The sequence below is a fragment of the Asterias rubens genome, chromosome 19 (genome assembly GCF_902459465.1).
Source record: "Asterias rubens chromosome 19, eAstRub1.3, whole genome shotgun sequence".
NCBI lineage: Eukaryota > Metazoa > Echinodermata > Asteroidea > Forcipulatida > Asteriidae > Asterias > Asterias rubens.
In genome coordinates this window covers 62,935-80,616 of record NC_047080.1, presented here as the reverse complement: position 1 = coordinate 80,616, position 17,682 = coordinate 62,935, and the positions used below count along the sequence as shown (strand labels likewise).

The window sequence follows — 17,682 nt, the reverse complement described above, 5'->3', positions numbered from 1 at the left end:
AATAGTAGATATTGGCCAAACAGTAGCTAAAGCAGCCTGTTTATGGGATGTGTTAATTCTCTCCAAGTAATCCAATGAAATACACAAACAATTATCAAATAAAGCTGAGACTGCACAAATTGTTAAATTGTTAAATTAATTTAAATCTCACAAACATTACCAGCTTTGTGTTATTACATTATTCTGTACTCTTAAGAACAATCCTCTACACTGTTACAATAAAACTGTGTGGTTGTGTGTAAGTCCACATAGTCCTAAAATGGTGTGGACCTTTGGTCCACACTTCATATTGTTTTATGTCTTGTGTTGCGCATAGAGGCTCCTGCACTATCGCTATATAATTGTGCTACACCCAACAACTGCCATTGTTCTTCTATTATCCCTTTTTGAATATCCATGTGTATTCTCTGTGGGGTACCACTATAAACTATAACCTTGTGGGTAGCATTGTTTAATCATTGTTACCAAAAGTACCCCATAAGTTGGTGTGTGTAACGGCACCCACACTGCAAACAAATTCTACCTGAAAAGTAGATGATTGAAGCATCTGTATTGTGTCTATGCTCAACTACCCCCACCACTGCCTCTTACTGCTAGAGACCGTGGCTGACCCTGAGGTCCGTCATACAGAAGTCCTGATTGTTACTAAGGAAATCTTGATTGATTGTAGGAAAGCTCAACAATCTGAAGGTTTTCTTTTTTTAGGGGGAGAGAGATTTGACATCCGACATTGTACTGTGAATACATTAGAGGAAAACTAAGAGTGTTTTTGCTGACCAATTTTATTGGTTTCAGCTTTGTTCAAAATACCTTTTGGAATTTATAAGGGGTTTTGGATTGTATTAGTTTGCTCTGGACAGTAAACCAATGGGGGAGAGGGCGATCTGACATCTGAGAAAAGGGCACGGTGTTGTAAACACAACGAAGGAGAAGGAAGACTGTTCATGCTAACCAACTTTTTTGGTTTCAGCTTTGTTCTATAAATACGTTTAGGACAAGGGAATTTGGATTGCTTCAGCTTTGGTCTGGACAGTAAACCGAGGAAAGTAAAGTAAAGTCACACTGATTTATCGCTATTAGCACACACGTTTGTTGATTTCATGTCTCTATAGGCCCCCTCTGACCTCCCCCTGTTAGATTGCCTCTTGATTGATGGCAGGGTTCCTAGTGAAATACACCTGTTTTATAGCAGGAATGGATAGAAAACGGCCAGGCTTTTCAAACCAGAACCATCTGAGTTTTTTTATATTCAGATATCCTGGATGGAGGGGTTTGAAGAAAAGAAACAGGGACTTCTGGAGACAATGAGGAGAATCATCAAGGCCAAGTTTCATAGAGCTGCTTCAGCAGAATACACTTCTTAAAAGTTTTGGCTGAGCAAATAATGGCAGGATACCAATTATTGATTGTACAATATTAAGAATATTATTTGGTCTTGAGCAGTGTTGGTTGTGAAAAGACACCATGTTTTGTGTAAAATCTCTTTTGATTATGGTTCTGAGAAAAACCGATCAGTTGTTCCCAGAACCAACCCTTCTAAAAAGAGATTTACACATGGTACTTCCGCAAACCTCACCTAATACTGCCACTATGCAAAGTTGCAGGGCTCGTAGGAAATATAGTGAGCTTTGAGTATGCCCCCTACTCCATGCTTTGTTTGTTTCCCCTTTTTACAGACCATATAACTTTTGTTTACAAACAGACTGACCTTGTTAATTCAAGGGCATTTCCTGGCAGGCAAGACACCATATACTGGTCATATGGAACATTTCACATTTTATGTAGTAATTTCCTCATAAACCCAGGAGTTTTAGAAAGGACAGCTGACAAGTTCTGCAATGTGCCGTCCTACTTAAAATCAAAAATTTATAACAATCAGACAGAGTGGTTTAATTGGGGCTTCTAGTATTAAGCTCATCAGTTGGTTTACACCAGCAATTTAAACAGAAGGTCACAGGCTGCTTGCCCCAAATAGTTCAAAAATATATTGTTACATAAGATCTCATCATTGTGTCATAAACCTGGCACAACAACACATGAGTTTACACACAATAAACTCATTTTGACTTGATGCCAAAAAAGCACCCTGGGTGTATTTCAATGGGAAGGGGGAAGTAATTTGCACGCAATGATGTAGGGGTATACAACTTTAGAAAAAATATATTTCTGTTACAAGCACTGAGCATAGAGCGAACTGAGTTCGGCTTTAACCATTGATGTTTTCATGTACATCATCCCCTTGTAATACTGACAGCAATAGTGCATTCAATAACAATCTACAGATAAAACTGTCCACCTTTTCTCCAACAACTGTATTGATGTACATGTTGTTCACACCACAAATCCATCAGGCCCCTTATTACCATCAAACATACATGTACAGAGTACTTGTACAGTACATAAGTACAGCATTACTGCTGTACTCATGAACAGATTAGCCATGCATGACATCACAAGAGCTGAGTCAATCCTCACCTCTTAATTGGCTCAGAGTTGTCACAGGAAGGGCCTTTGCTGACCAATAGGAATCCACTAGTGACTTAGGGGGTGTGGCTCTGCATAGAGCATGTGCTGGTCATCCCATCATTGCTTCTATACACACATTGATAGGGTTTGTCTTTTACTACAAGTATAATTGCCATTGGTTTGGTACAAGGGTTGATAACTTCAGAGTTTAACAAGACATAGAAAGAAGCTTCACATGAAATACAAACTAGAATTGGATTAAATGTGCAGAGCGGATGGTCCTCACTTGGACACAAACAGTCACCAGCTAAGGATCTAACACAAATACCCCAAAGGGGAACCTTTTACTCAGGCAAATTGGCCCTCTCTGTGTGTAGCTTTCACCAGTCACCAAGCTGCCCTGACAAATTGGAGTTACATCGTGCATGGTACTCCTTGCTTGAATGAGTACATGTCTGTGACACGTGAATGAGCATTGATTACAATAAACACAAACAGTTGTATTTGATCCGACTCTTTCAAGTTGAATTATTGAGAAGGAGAACTTGTGTCGCTGACTACTTTGGGAGGGGAAACAGTTGGAAATAACAAACATGGTAAGTTGCATTTCAGTATTTTACATGGATGTAGTTTTTGGGGAAAAATTATTTTTTACTTCAGCAAAATGAAAATCGGTCTCAAAAGAAATCACCATCTGGCTCTGAAAATGGAATTGAAATCCATAAATAGAGCATTTCCACTCTGAAACGAAACGAATGGTGGTAGCATTTTTGAGATATTTCTGAAAATCTGGCTGGATCGATTATGTCCTCGCAGGAAAAGTATTAAGATCCGTTATCTGGAAAACACAATCTAAGTAAACATTACTGATGTGTCTGTAACACTTTTCAGATTCTCATTTTGGGGGATAAAATGTGATTTTCTGTAACAACAGTACTCCAAAGGGAAAAGTTTCTGAAAATGCTTCACATGTACTGTCTAAAGCTGTTGTATTTCAAGTAGGTTTTGTGTTGCCATTAACTTTCAGATTCATTACCAAAAGCAGGCCTCAAAATAACCCCAGCACCTACAGCAATTGTCGTGGTGCCCTGTGCTTTTTGTTGCGGTTGTGCCCTTTGTGAGGTTCCAATACAAATTTAAATGTTCCTTTAGAAGAGCCCCTTACCCAAGGAAAATTGCTGTGCCCCTTCAAGTAAGGCCTGCAAACATACACAGACCTTTCAAGTAACCATTGATAACTTGACAATGTTTGCTAATTTCCACAATGTTAACAAGTTTACACTAACACATCAGCACCTGTTGGACTTATCCTCAAAACCAAAAATGAACAGAGATTACACCTCCAGAGGTTTCCACGAAGGAAAACAAACCAGTTGACACCAGCCTGTCCTGCTGTGTTCACAAGAACAGGGTCATGGGTGCAGATCCTGCTGTGGCACCCACGTCCAATCTGCGGGTCATCATGAAAACTCACGATCACTCTTAACGTTAGTTATGTTGTTTTTTAGGAGTTCAAGACAATCCAAAATGTATTCAGTAGACGAGTAGGTAGCTCATATGATCCACTGGTGATTAAACTTGGGATTCCACTTTGATGTGTGTTTATTCAGATTGGAAGAATCCTAATTTATTTAAGCATTTTGTACGTATTACATGCTGGCAGATTACTTGGTATCCAGCTTTGTAATTTGATGAGAATGAATTAAGTTACAATTTCCATACAATAAACTTTGATAGACAGATGTAATGTTTGCATCACAGGTGTGTTGTATTTGGTATTGTCGTCCTTGCACAAAGAGCAAATCTAATCCATAGTACTCAAGTTTACATTCAACAGGAATTTTAACTATGTGTACAATCACACAGCCAAAGCACCGTGGCAATTGGGGTTATTTGGAGGCCAGCAACTAGTTAATGGTTAAAACAAATATATTTAAAACATTTCAATTTTAACATTAAAAATGGTTACAAAAGCCAATACCAGACAAAGCTTTTTTCACAAGTGTGTTTTTCTTTAAAAAAGTCACAGCTAGGTCCATAACACAGTTCCAAAGAATGTTCAAAATAAAAGGGCAGGACGCATCATCAGTTTAGAAATAACTTTGTGGGAAGTCCTTAATCTACTCCAAAATTCACCTGTAAACATACCTATGTACTTTTGATTTCTTGCTGCACTTATTGTAATAGGAAGCAAACTTTTAACAGGGTTTAAATATAGTACTTCCGACAGACCTTGTAGACCCTCTCTCTCTACGTTGTCGGGGGTAAGGGGTCCACGAGACACTTTTTTGGGGGTCTGGTTTTAGAGAAAGTAGGGGGTAGGGGTACATCTCTGGGTGCGACTATTGAGGTTATTAGACTGGGGCCAGTGGGATTAGGTTCTATGGCACCAGTGGTTGGTTACAGGAGCAGGTGAGGCTGATGGCAATTAACAACCCCCTTGCTTTACCTGCTGAACAGGTATAAGGGGAAAGGGAAGTTATTATTTAAGATTACCCTCCCTCCTGCCCTACTAGGGGTTCATGAATTACTGAATAATTTAAAGGGCGACAATGTGCAGCAATTTTTAAATTCCAAATCATGTGAGGTTATCAGTCAGAACTGAAACTCATAAAAATTTGTTTGTGAACAATGGGAGACTTTTCAGATGATAATTGTCTTACTCACTACAACATAAAATCTTGCTTACCCTCGTAGCACAGAGAATTTCCTTAGCAATTTTTTGCTTAGCAAAGAAATTTGCTGTAATCTAGCCTAATAAAATAGCAGAATTAATAAAGTTGTTGAGCAGCGTTTCAAGACAAAACACAAAGCAAGTGAGAAACTGAAGAATTCCAACAGACAGTTACAAGTAAATACTAAGTCTTGTTATGTGTAAACGTTGATGCAAGGAGGCAATATCGTCCTGATGAAGGATAGTCCGTCACCGTAACCAGGGTGTTCATACATCCTGGGAGGATCAGACATTTAACATGCTTTGAATCAGTCAACATCAAACGCCAAGAATCTACAAAAACAAAAGGCCTAGTTTGATGATCAAATTTATCAACTCCCATGTGAGGGATTCCAACATCAAAAAGTTTTGATGTTGGGGAATCTTTTGGGGAAAACTGAACCTAATCTGTTCCGAAACCCCTTTAGATGCGAGGCATGATATAGGACCGGGGTATCTGGCCAGAAAAAAAAGCCCTGTGGCCAACTGCGTCAGAAGTTGCTTCCATACTTAATCTCTACTAATGGACCGGCTTAAGGATCTGTGAGGGAAATGGAAAGCCCAAAACACTTGATAGATACAGGAAAAAGTGGCTTGAAAACCTGGCTTAGTCCCTAATAAAATAGGAACTCCCAATTATTTTCCTTCAGCGTGGTTTAGCCACAAGACCAAGGTTTTTAAGAGTGCGTACAAAATTTAGAGGGGTAAGTCAAGTTTTTGTCCGTATAGACGATGTGACTTATGTTTACATTCAAACCGCCCTCTGTTGACAAAACACTATATACGTCATGTTTCACCAGACAAACAGTTGCGTAGTCATAGTAAGATTGCGTACACTTTCTAGCTGGCTGCCAAAACACAAAGGCTTTGCCCGGCGGTATGCGCGCGAATCACGTTATGGTTTTTGTGTGACGTCAGAGGTCACATCGTCTGTAGGCCCTAATGAACCAATCTGCTTCATTAATACATGTATATTGGAATCATGTACAACACATCACTCCACCATACGGTAGGTGGGTCACTGTTTTTTCTATCCTCTTTCTGTCTGTAGTTTTATCAAACTGTATTTTCCAATCATTTGTTATTCGGGTCTTCTCTTATAGAGGTTGAACAAAAATTATTGTAGGTATCCTGTAGTATTAGTGTTGAAACTGGTGGATTGGAATTCTTATTCTAATTCTATCTGTACTCTCTGCCAACTAATGGCGTAGCAACTGTCTGTTCACTGTGATGTCTTGGGTAGCCACTATTCACGACACTAGTCTTGGTTCGAAGACCATGGTGTTTGTGCATGGACACATAATCAATGTTGAGTTCATCTGAGGCTGTACATGTTTTACTGAATAAACAGAGAGGGCCCTCTATTTTTGTTCATTACAAATGTACAGTGACAAACAGTGGTATGGTTGGAACAATGGTGCATGCGCAAACAACATGGTCTCGGAACCAAGACTAACACAACGTATGCATTTTGCGCTGTCCTGCTATGGGACATGATACAGCAATGGGATATTTACATGTTGGACTTTACTAACCATACTTATGGTTGTAGTTGGTCAAATCATGCATGATGGGCAGAGCCTAATATAGATGGGTGAATATCTAATACAAATGAATATTTCAGATAATTGATAATGCATTATACACTTGGCATAACAGAATGAGTCAATAAAAAGTACAAGTAAATACAACAATTCATTCTGTTGGCAACATAACTCTGCCAGTTTCAGCATAAACAACAGCAGATGTGTTTTGAAAAGACAAAACTATAGACACATAAACAAGTTGCGATCAAAAGCACTTTGCGAAGATAAGGATTTAAGTGTTAGAATGATGCATCCTCTCTTAATCCTGTGTCCTTGTAAACACGCAAACATTGTTTTTCCCGCATTAAAACAATTTCTCCTTTGCGACGATCAATTGGTTAACGTCATACACAATCCGGCCAAAACTGATAAGAGAGTGTTCAGTTGGGAGCGGTGGGGTGGGGTGGGGGAAGGGGGTGGGGGGAAGGGGGTGGGGGGAAGGGGGAGGGGAGAGTAACAAAGTACACTGGCTCTGAACACTGGGGAAGTCTACAAGCATGTACATCCATACAGAATCAAAGGCTAAGCTCTCCAAAGATAGGATCACTTATATCTTAAATCAACCAGCATTACCAACCGGGATTCTTGATTTCTACAAACAGTTCCCTCTGACGTTGACGATTGCGTAACCTCCCTCGGATTCCTTTCATTACACAGAAAAGGCAATAACAATCCCATAACGAGCTGGGAAGGCATGGGCAGGAAGGGCTTATCAAAACCAATTTGGGTTTAAATTTAGATTTAATTGGACAGACGGGATAAAGGGCCTTCTCGCAATTAATTTTCCATTTAGTTTATTTAGAGGGAAGAACTTTATGTAATTGGCAAAGTGCATGAAACCCCTTACTGACTTATTTATTTCATGATTAATAGTAGGTAGTGATTAGTAACAAGTTAACAAGCTTACTGACTGATACAATCCGGAATAATTGCATGACTGTTTTAAAGCACACGTGTCACATCTTAGTAATGGTAATGGTAATGTCATAAGACCATTATATCCATACATGATTTGACCCAACAAATGACATGAGAAACCTGTGAAAGTTAAGGCAAAATCGGTCATTTGTGTCACAAGTGGCAACTCGACCAATGATTATGCTTGTGGCTTGGGGAAGTGGGTAAAAGCTTTTGTTAAGACCATTTTCTCCCTCCATGCTTAGACCAGGGTAGGAACATGAGAAACCAGCTGTGGGGGGGGGGGGGGGGGGGGCTGCTAAACCATGATGAACAGGACTTCAATCTAGTGGGTAACATCAGGATGGATGAATTATGGTATGTGGTTAGCTAAAAGATGTGAATGTAGCAAAAAAGTCGCAGTAAAGTTTAACTTGTTAAACCAGAGTTTGTGTGAAACCAAAGTTATAGTGGCAAGACATGGGGTTAATGTTACATAATGTTGTCATCACCTCTATCTATTCCCACTGCTCCCTCATTTGTTCCCCAATCAGCCCACAGATTAGCTGTTAACTGTGGCTTCCTGCAGCCTAATCCCAGCTGGGATTAACACATTGGGGGAACTCATACATGCCTTGCCAACAGGTTTGATGTCCGTCTGAGATTATGCAGGGATGATACAGCAAGATTATTGCGCCTGCTAAATGGTCATTTTTGTCCACTGGTCATTGTTGGTCATTGTAGGAGATCGGAATCTAATCAGGAAAAGACCATGGACACAGGACTCAATCAATCCTGAGTCACGTTATTCAGTTGATTTAGAGTACACACTCTGCAGTTAATCCAACTTGAATGACAGCACAACTGGTGGCACTCGATCAATAAAAATGACTTTTGAAAACCTCTTCTTCAAAAGGATTATTGCTTCTTGGCAAGTTATCTGTGTCAAAGTTAGACAGCTTAGCATAATAAACAAACCTACATGGAGTATGTCATAATATAGTTTGTTTTTACTCTTACACCAATGTGTTTTAAGCACTGTACACTCCGTACTTTTTAGAGTTCTTTGCTTGCGTTTGAATGTAAGCATGCAGCTACAGACAAACATGCACAAATGGTGGTACACACAAAAGAATCTTGTTTTTTAAATGAAAAACTAAAGGAAATTGAAAACCATCTCAAATACAATGGATTGCAGAGCATCTCAACTAAACCTCAGCAATCTCTTGTGAAAACAAAACAAATTGTGGGTGAAATCTTGAGACTTGACAGGTATGACCACTTCACTCTGTCATACATGTATCAGGAAAGCACAACAATACAACTACTAGGCATGCAATTTCATCTTTGAAAGGACAAGGCCTTTTTCATTTTGCAAAGGGCACTTCCATTGGAAAATCTTAAGATCTGCAGGGAAACTTTTGAAGGGGCACCAAGGCCAAGATCAGGGCAACAGTGCGGTGGTTTCTGTTTAATTCCAGGCCTGAACTATGGCATGATGAATCTCAAATGAATTCAAGTTCAGCATTCTGTTCATCTGTCCTACAAGATTCACTCAATCAATCTCAGGGCACCCACATACCCCAGTGATCCATTTACAGCATGCTCTAGACACTCTGGTAGTGATGTACAAGCTGTCGAGCTTAATGATACCCTCCAGATAACTCTGAGCAATGCTGTGTTAATGGATCCTCACCAGGTTCTTGAAGTCCATTTCTGATCTATCATTACCTCCCCTCTCAAGCTCTTGTGGTTGAGTCAATGTCAAGTGTGTAATTTAACAGCTGGGTTGCATAGGTAGCTTATTGGTTTGTATGACAGGGTGAGGATGGTGGACTTAAAACGGAATTACTTCTTGGGGTAAGGGGGGGGGGTGTCAATGTGTGCTGGGGAATCGTGTTGGAATCCTTTTTTATGTGGAATTTGTCTCTGGGCCTCCGTCTGAAGAAACATGAAATGTTGGGCAGGGTGGGTCATAGACTGAGTTCAAAGTCTGTGATCGTAGTTTTAAATTTGAGATTTTCCAGACCTGAAGGATGCTTAAAAAAAAGACACTTTACTCAAGACAACATATATTACAAAAAGAAAGAAACCTTCTTAATGAATCCCCTTCAAGAGGGAATTTCATTCCTGAGATGAAAAACCCCCAGACTGGTCTGAAAGGAACCATGAAGGACCTCGGTGGGGAGTACCCTCTTCAAAATAACAATCAAACATTCCCCAAGAAAAATTTGTTATGGGAAAATCTCTACAGATAAACACTAAGAGTGGACATTGAAAGAAAACAAATCATTGATACAAGTGGGACCTTGGAAATACAGCTGTTGAAAAATTTGTTTAGGTTACAAGAAATTCCCTCTTGGTGGCTAGTAATTGAAAAAGAGTTTTTTGAAGGAAAAGAAAAGTAGACCTTGGAAATAAAGTACCCATACCAAAAGATGTTAAGCTTTTGTGTACTTAAAGATTACGTATTGTTATCACTCTCTTTAAATTAATTGCAATTCAAACTTTTGGTGAGAAGCCTACAGCAGCGTTTTGAAGAAGAAACCAGGGAAGCCAGACAGAAATCCCAGGGCTAGTACCATTCTTGAGATGAATGTTTTCTTAAGGCTTAACAGTCACAAGGATTGTGAACGTTGCAGACATCATGTGAACATCCCTTGTCACAATTGACAAAGGATTTGAAGCAGACAGGAGCCATATCTGCTCCAGGCTCAGACAGTTCAATTATCTTCATTTATTACAAGCCTCCTTGATAGGGATGAGGTTGTCATCTGGACTAGATCTTCAAGAAGTTGGGGAGGGGGGGGGGGGGGGCGGACAATGATAAAAGTCCAAGTGGGTCTGTTCCCAATTTTAGAAATCGTCAAAATCTTCACTGGATGGGATAACAAGAATAATATTTTGGTTTTGGCATTCCACTGAATGTGTGTGGAGCAAATGTTGATTTAGTGTTTTGGACTCAAAATCGATATGCTCTTGGGATGGATTGGAACCCACAACCCTTGTATCTAGACATAAGACCACCACTAGAGTGTGCCCTGTGACTAGAGGTATTGGAATTATATCTCACATATTAAGTGTCAACGAGACACATTTGTTTAGTAAGAAAGACTTAGAAAATCTCAAAAGACGTGCATTTTAGATTTTAAACGCTTTAAAAAAGGGTCAACTCACTGACTAGGCATTCTTAATGCAGAAATAATGAATCAGCACTTTGGTTAATTATTGTTTGTTGATATTATCTCCATGACTATTTTAATTAAAGAGGAGGATATGAGTGTGAGTCCACACCCAAGTATTATTTCTGCCCACTTCCCACGGTTTCTTTGATGAGTACACAAGGGCAGAGCTAAGGCCAAGTAAAAATAAAAACATATTGGGCGTCCAACGGCTTTCTTTTTAGAGGTCACCGCCTACCTTTTTTTAAATGACAATTTTGGATAAATAGCCAACAAAGTCTCATTCCTTAGACCTTGTTTCATTTCAGTATCCCTTGGTCAAACTTTCTTAATTTTGGTACAGAATGCCCCCAAGTTTTCCTCCAAGAAAAGTAACCCCATCGATCAATTAACGCAGCGAAGGCAATATTTCCCCATTGATAAGACAACAACTTCTGAATCAGTAGAAGCCATGGAAGGGTCAAACTCCACCCCAAACCTCCTCTCTGTCTCTCAACCGCCCCCCCCCCCCCTCCATCAACCACTCCATCACCTTCTCTTACCAGTTCACACACAACTTGACCAAGAAGACCCCCGCTCCGGGGCATGGGGGGCCTGGGGGTCAGCTCGGGCGTTACCCATCCCTCATCCCCACAGACACCTGTTGTTAGACAGCGCGGTGACAGGGGATAGTCATACCGCCCTCGGGGGGCAGGTGACCAATAATTAATTGTCCCTTCCTGATTAAGCAGAGCCCGCTTCCTCTTGCAATTTCTTCATAGCTTTTCCAGGTGATCAAGTTCAATAAAAATGCAGGATTAGCTCTGTGGGTACCTTCGATATACAACGGGGCTTGTGATTTAAAATAACAAGGTAAAACCCGGATGTATGGACTTACTTGTTTTAATAACATGATACAATACAGCTGATGCTGGTTATCTTGATCAGATTTAGGACAATGATGATGCAGTTCTCCCTTAGAAGGGCATGTATACCTGTGGTAATCAATAAATCTATTGCTTAGAAGCCTGTAGCAGCTTTCAATACTATATCATTTTGAAATTTACATCTCAAAGCTATCATTTAGCTTAAAAAAATACATGGATCCCCAGGGTCCAACACTCTAGTCTTCTCTTCCAGGCTATATAGTTCCCATCCATTTTGGTCGCCATACAAGTCCCCAATGTATCTATAAGGCTTATGGTTTACCTGTAGGTTTTTTTAAAGGATAAGTTATCCAGCTGGTGTTAGTTGTGAAGAGGCTGATAATCCTATGGAAACTGTTATAGTTCCAGAAGTTTCATGGTTGATAAGAGGCAAGCTGTCTGAGGGACAGCCGGATACCATCAGATAAAATGACAACTCCACAAGACTGCAGGGCTTGTAGCTCAAAACTCTTACTAACCAAGAAAATGTTTTACGAGGATAAAAATGAAAAAAGGATTTAACTAAAATACTTAGAGTTGAAAGATATTATCTGAACATAACTTGATTATGAGGTAAGATATTTATTATTCAATCAAACAAGATCGTTGGACTTGTCCAGTCAAAAGTTTACTGGCCTAATGATGCTAAAAAGCACTGGCCTTGGGCTTCAAAATAACCTACATGTACGACACCCACAGCAATTGCTGTGATGCCCTGCGCTTTTTGCTGTGGTGCCCTTCACAAAGTTCTAATATTATTTTGTATTTCCCTCATAGAAGTGCTCCTAACCAGAGGAAAATTGATGTGACCCATCAATAGCAAAAGATAAGGCCTGGAAGTTTCTTTTATTGATGCAAAAGTATTTTACAACTCTTAATATTTTTGTTTCTGTTCCAGACTTCACACGAAACCTCACACTTGTTCTGCCAAATCTTCATGGTCCTTCTGGCTACATGGCTATGCATAGCGCCCTCAACAGCCAAGCCAGCAGGCAGGCGGAGGAGTCAAGACATTGAGAACCAGATCCAATCGGATACAGGGAGTCTGGTGTATCAGCTGATGGAGAAGATGCAGGGATTAACAGATGAGGTCAAGGAGTTGAAAGAGAGACAAGAGAAGCTGATGACGAGGGAGTACGGACCTTCAGCGATATCAGACAGGCATGTCACAAAGATCGGTAAGAATGAGTTTGACAAAAAAATGTTAGCAGTTAAGAGCACCGAAATCAAGCTCTGGTGTTTCTGATCAGCAGAGTGTTGATTTGATTCTCGGTCGAGACACTTCAGATGGGGCATAAAGCCAATTGTCCCGTGTGGTGTGTAACGCACATAAAAGAACACAGTGCACTTATCAAAAAGAGAAGGGGCTCGCTCCGGTGTTCCTGGCGCCACAGCACCTTGTAAACCATTGCATGGTGCTATTTTTAAAAGAAGAAGGTCTCTCTTCACTGCACCTTGATAAACTACAAAGTTAGTAATTGGTTTTCTTTTGATTCTTTCAGATGGGGCAGCTCCTCTGGACTGTCAAGAGGCCAAATCACGGACACCATCAGCAAAGAGTGGACTCTACTACATCAAACCAAGGGGTATCTTTGAGCTCATCCCAGTCTACTGTGACATGACGACAGAAGGTGGTGGATGGACACTGCTGCAACGTCGCAAGGATGGCTCTGTCGATTTCAACCAAAACTGGCATGTCTATTCTCGAGGGTTCGGCAGCCTCACCGGTGAATTCTGGTTGGGGAATGAGTTTATGCACCTGCTGACAGAGCAGTACAACTACAAACTCCGAGTGGAACTTACCGGCTGGGAGGGTCAGCAGCTATATGCTGAGTACTCAGACTTCAAAATCGAAGGCAAACGGGCCGACTTCAGGCTGCGATTGGGAGATTTCCTTGGCGGCAATGCAACCGATGCACTCAGCTACCACAACGGAAAGAGCTTCACGACCATAGACAAGGATAATGATGACAGTAGCAGTATTAACTGTGCCGTGGTTCACAATGGAGGATGGTGGTTCAAGAGCTGCGACAGGGCGAACCTTAATGGCCTCTACTACCAAGTCTCTCAGTACATGTACCAAGGAGACTGGGATGATGGTATTGAGTGGAAGGAGACCGATGGATTATTGCCGTTTTACTCGTATAAAGCAACAGAAATGAAAATCAGGCGGATGGAATAAAATATGCAATAACCTCCAATTTTATCTAACAGAAGAAGAAAAAAAGACCTTGCATAAACTTGGCTGCAAAATTTGGCAAAAACCAAAATTGTGGTTATGAGAGAAAAGTGTTGAAATTGTGTGGATTGTTTATCCACAGGGTGTCAGAAAAGTAGGGTGAGTGCCTCTTGTCACTGTCATGCCCAGTGGCCTTTTATGGACAGTGTGTCCCTTGTGACCTTTGTGGCAGTTGTACACCCTTTTGTCATGTTTCAACTTTGAGAGGGCAAGGCCATTTTCATTTTCTAGGCTTGGTATGGTGTTATGGTTCATAGAACTTAGGGCAGGATATCACTATCAGTGGTGTGATATATTTGTACTATTTGCCCAAAGAAATTCTAACAAGGACCAAGCCCTGTTTAATCACTTGGCAATAAAAGTGTTTCCAGAAACGAAAACATTTTCATAGAGAGTAGTTCTACTTTCTTCGCCTCTGCATTACTTTGTAAAGCCCATAATTTAGCTGAAAAGGCCAATGCTTCTACATGATTTCTGACAAATTTGAACGGCCATCTTTCCGATTGTAACTGAATAAGAATTAAAAGATACAACCGGCATGTCAAATTTGAAAAAGGGACTTGCTCTTCCTTATATTTTTGCTTACATTTAAAATGTTACAATTGTTTTCCCTCGCCTTAGATTCTGTCAATTACTTAACGGCGGATAATTATCTTTTGCTGAGGTCTATTTATATATTATAATTTTGCTTTTTAGATCTTTTTTAGATCCAGCTAAAAAAAAAAAGCGATTGATTTCACTCTGGCATACTATTGATGTTGATTATAATGCCAGTTTCAGATGTCCTTTTCTATGAAAATGTTTAACTAATTCAAACTATTTTCATGATTTTAGTTTAAATGTTCAGGGAGACAATTGTACAAAATATTGAACAATAATAACAAACTCCTTTCGTTCCAGAAATCTGTTGTAGAGTAATATTTAAAAACAAATTGCAAGCTGTAACCATCACTATTTTATTTGCATGATCGTATTATTAACTAAAACACATCTGTTTTATATAAGACATAACATTTCAATAATGTTTATTTCATTGTACCCTTTATTCTGTAAATATTCCCACAATATATTGCTGTAAATAGTGCATCTTTTTCATACAACATTTAATCACTGTATCAGCTGTGCTGACAAAGTAACCTAATTAGATTATTCTAATGAGTAGATGTAGATTTAGGTCACAGTTACATCATGTATGCAAATCACCTTATGAATATTTATTATTGTACCCCTTGGTAGATGTGATAGTTGTGCTGTCTAATTGGGACAATTCGTCCAGTACAAGACCTTGTTGAACATTTGAATATCCTACCCTAAAGTTAAATTTTCTCCTAACCTGGAACACATTGCAAACAAGAAAGCATCATGAAAAAGTGGCTTGCATTATCCTTAGATAACTACAAGACTACTGGTAATACAAAAACAAATTGCTTAGCACAGACACAGGAGCATTCTTTATAGCAGACAAAATACCATGTGATTGTTCCTCACTTGTTCCCTGCTTAATTTTGATAAGCAGAAAGACATTCTACTTCTGCTGCTGAAGCTTTAATAACGTGGTTATGATTCTTGTTTACCTAAAAACTGCGAGGTGTATTTTTCTTGTCCCAACCAAGCGTTGAAATAAAAGCAGTCTTAGTAAATACCAGTAAAATCATACAAATAACTGTAAATTATTTTAGTGATAAGTCGCTTTCATTGTGAAAAGTTTTAAAAGTAAATACCAGTAAAATCATACAAATAACTGTAAATGAATGTAGTGATAAGTAGCTTTCATCATGAATAGTTTTAAAAATGAAAGTGTTTATAAGTGGTCAGTCTTGTGAATAAAAAGTGTTATATTCTACATGAAATCAGGTGCAAATAATGTGCTTTATTTAAGATTTTTGTTTTGTTTTCTTGCAAGCTCACAGCGTGTAGAAGAACTGTGTGTGATTAAACTTAATGACATATGGGACCAATTTCATAAGCACAAAAAGTAGCTAAGCGCAACAAAATTAGACTTATTAGAATATTGTCACCATGCAGCAAAAATGGCATTTCTTAAACACAATACTGTGACAGGTATAAAGCAAATTTTTGCTTAACAGAAAATTGTTTTCCGCTTCATTTTCCGCTTGAACAACTGTATGAAATTGGGGTATGGTCCTGTGAGAGAATGACTGCCTATAAGAGAGCTCTCTCTACCCTGGGGTGGGATAGGGTTGAAAAAAGGGAAGGATCTCATTCAACCTCTTGTTGTGCAAATAGACGAGAAAAAAGAAGGAGAAGAAGAAGAAGAAGAAGAAGAAGAAGAACAACAACAACAACAACAACAAGTCTTAATTTATTTGTCTCAAAGAGATCTAATTCAGTCCTTCATAAGGGAATCAATGTGTGGTCGAAGAGGTTTTCAACTCGTGGTTTAAACCCGCGCCAAGGCCCTAACTTGATAATTTTACTGAGACAAAGTCGAGGTTACGTATCAAGCACCAGGCCTCGGCGGGTTTAAACCACTAGTTGAAAACCAAATCAACACACTTTGATTCCCATGCATAAATACCTTTTTCGTCAAAAAACATCAACACTTTTTTGTCAAAAGGTAAAATAAAAGCAAAAATTATAATTGTTTGACAATGATTTCTTGTAACACAACACTCCTCCAGCTATGAAATGGTAAAGCCCTCGAGTAAACAACTCCTTGGAGATGCTGTGCGCGTCAAGCGTATCGCGTGATGTGGCACAACTGTTTCAGCCGTTGCTCTCGACCAATAGGAATGAAGAAACTGTCTTATAAGCACAGGTGCAAGCTCGCGTGTCTAAGCATGATATTCCAACATCGGACTTTGCAGAGTCTCAACATAGAAGTAGAGTGCAGACACCAAGACAAAACAACAATACAAGAAGACCAAGAAGTTCAGTTCCCCCATCAGTTCACACCTCCACATGACTAATCACAAGGGGGGAACTTCCAGCCATCTTTAGCCATCATCACCGAGTTTCGTTTCCTGTGTGCTCTCTGTATAGGTCGGTCGTGTCAATAGCGAGACTTGGGGATGAGCAGGTGGGTTGGCATATGGAAATAAATGTGGTAGAAACTAGAAGGTCTTGCTATGTGCCGACTGGGTTGGCCGATTGGCTTCAACAACTGATGGGCCAAATTTTATAGAGCTGCCTTTGAGCACAAAGAGTAGCCTAAAGCACATCAAAATGATGCTTACAAGAATGAGGTTACCGGCCAAAATAACATGCCACCTGTACAATTTATGACTGGTTTACTGCTCATTTCTGCTTAGCAGACAATTGTTGAGCAATCTTTTCTGCTTAAGAAGCAGCTATTTGAAATTTAGCTCTGCAGCCGAGTCCCTGTCTTTCCCATCAATTTTAAAAGCTTGAATACTTTGCTTTTATAGCAAGAAACAAAGGGACATAAATATGTGAAAAAATCTAGACCACGGTTACTCGCTTGAGCAGCTGGATGTAAATTCCCGGCAACACAAATCACTTTTGATAAGCATTCCCTACACGAGCATGAATTGCAGTTACCTCTATTCAAGAATATTCAGCCCACGTATGGATCAAGGTGGCTTAACGGTACTTCCCTTTTTTCAGTTAACCACCCTGGTTAGAATCCTGTTGCCAGATCCAATCTGCAATGATGTCTTTATGTGGGATATTAATACCAGGAAGATCAAAAGGGATGTTCCTACAACTTAAG

At 39.7% G+C, this 17,682-nt stretch overlaps 1 protein-coding gene across 1 annotated transcript; it reads left to right on the top strand.

Annotated features, from left to right (window-relative positions):
- The first annotated feature begins 2,628 nt into the window (after positions 1-2,628).
- LOC117303447 (microfibril-associated glycoprotein 4-like) lies at positions 2,629-15,838 on the top strand. The gene is made up of 3 exons (XM_033787645.1): positions 2,629-3,062; positions 12,648-12,927; positions 13,252-15,838. The coding sequence occupies exons 1-3, from the start codon at positions 3,060-3,062 to the stop codon at positions 13,929-13,931; spliced, it is 963 nt and encodes a 320-aa protein (XP_033643536.1). The 5' UTR covers positions 2,629-3,059; the 3' UTR covers positions 13,932-15,838.
- Positions 15,839-17,682: the final 1,844 nt, after the last annotated feature.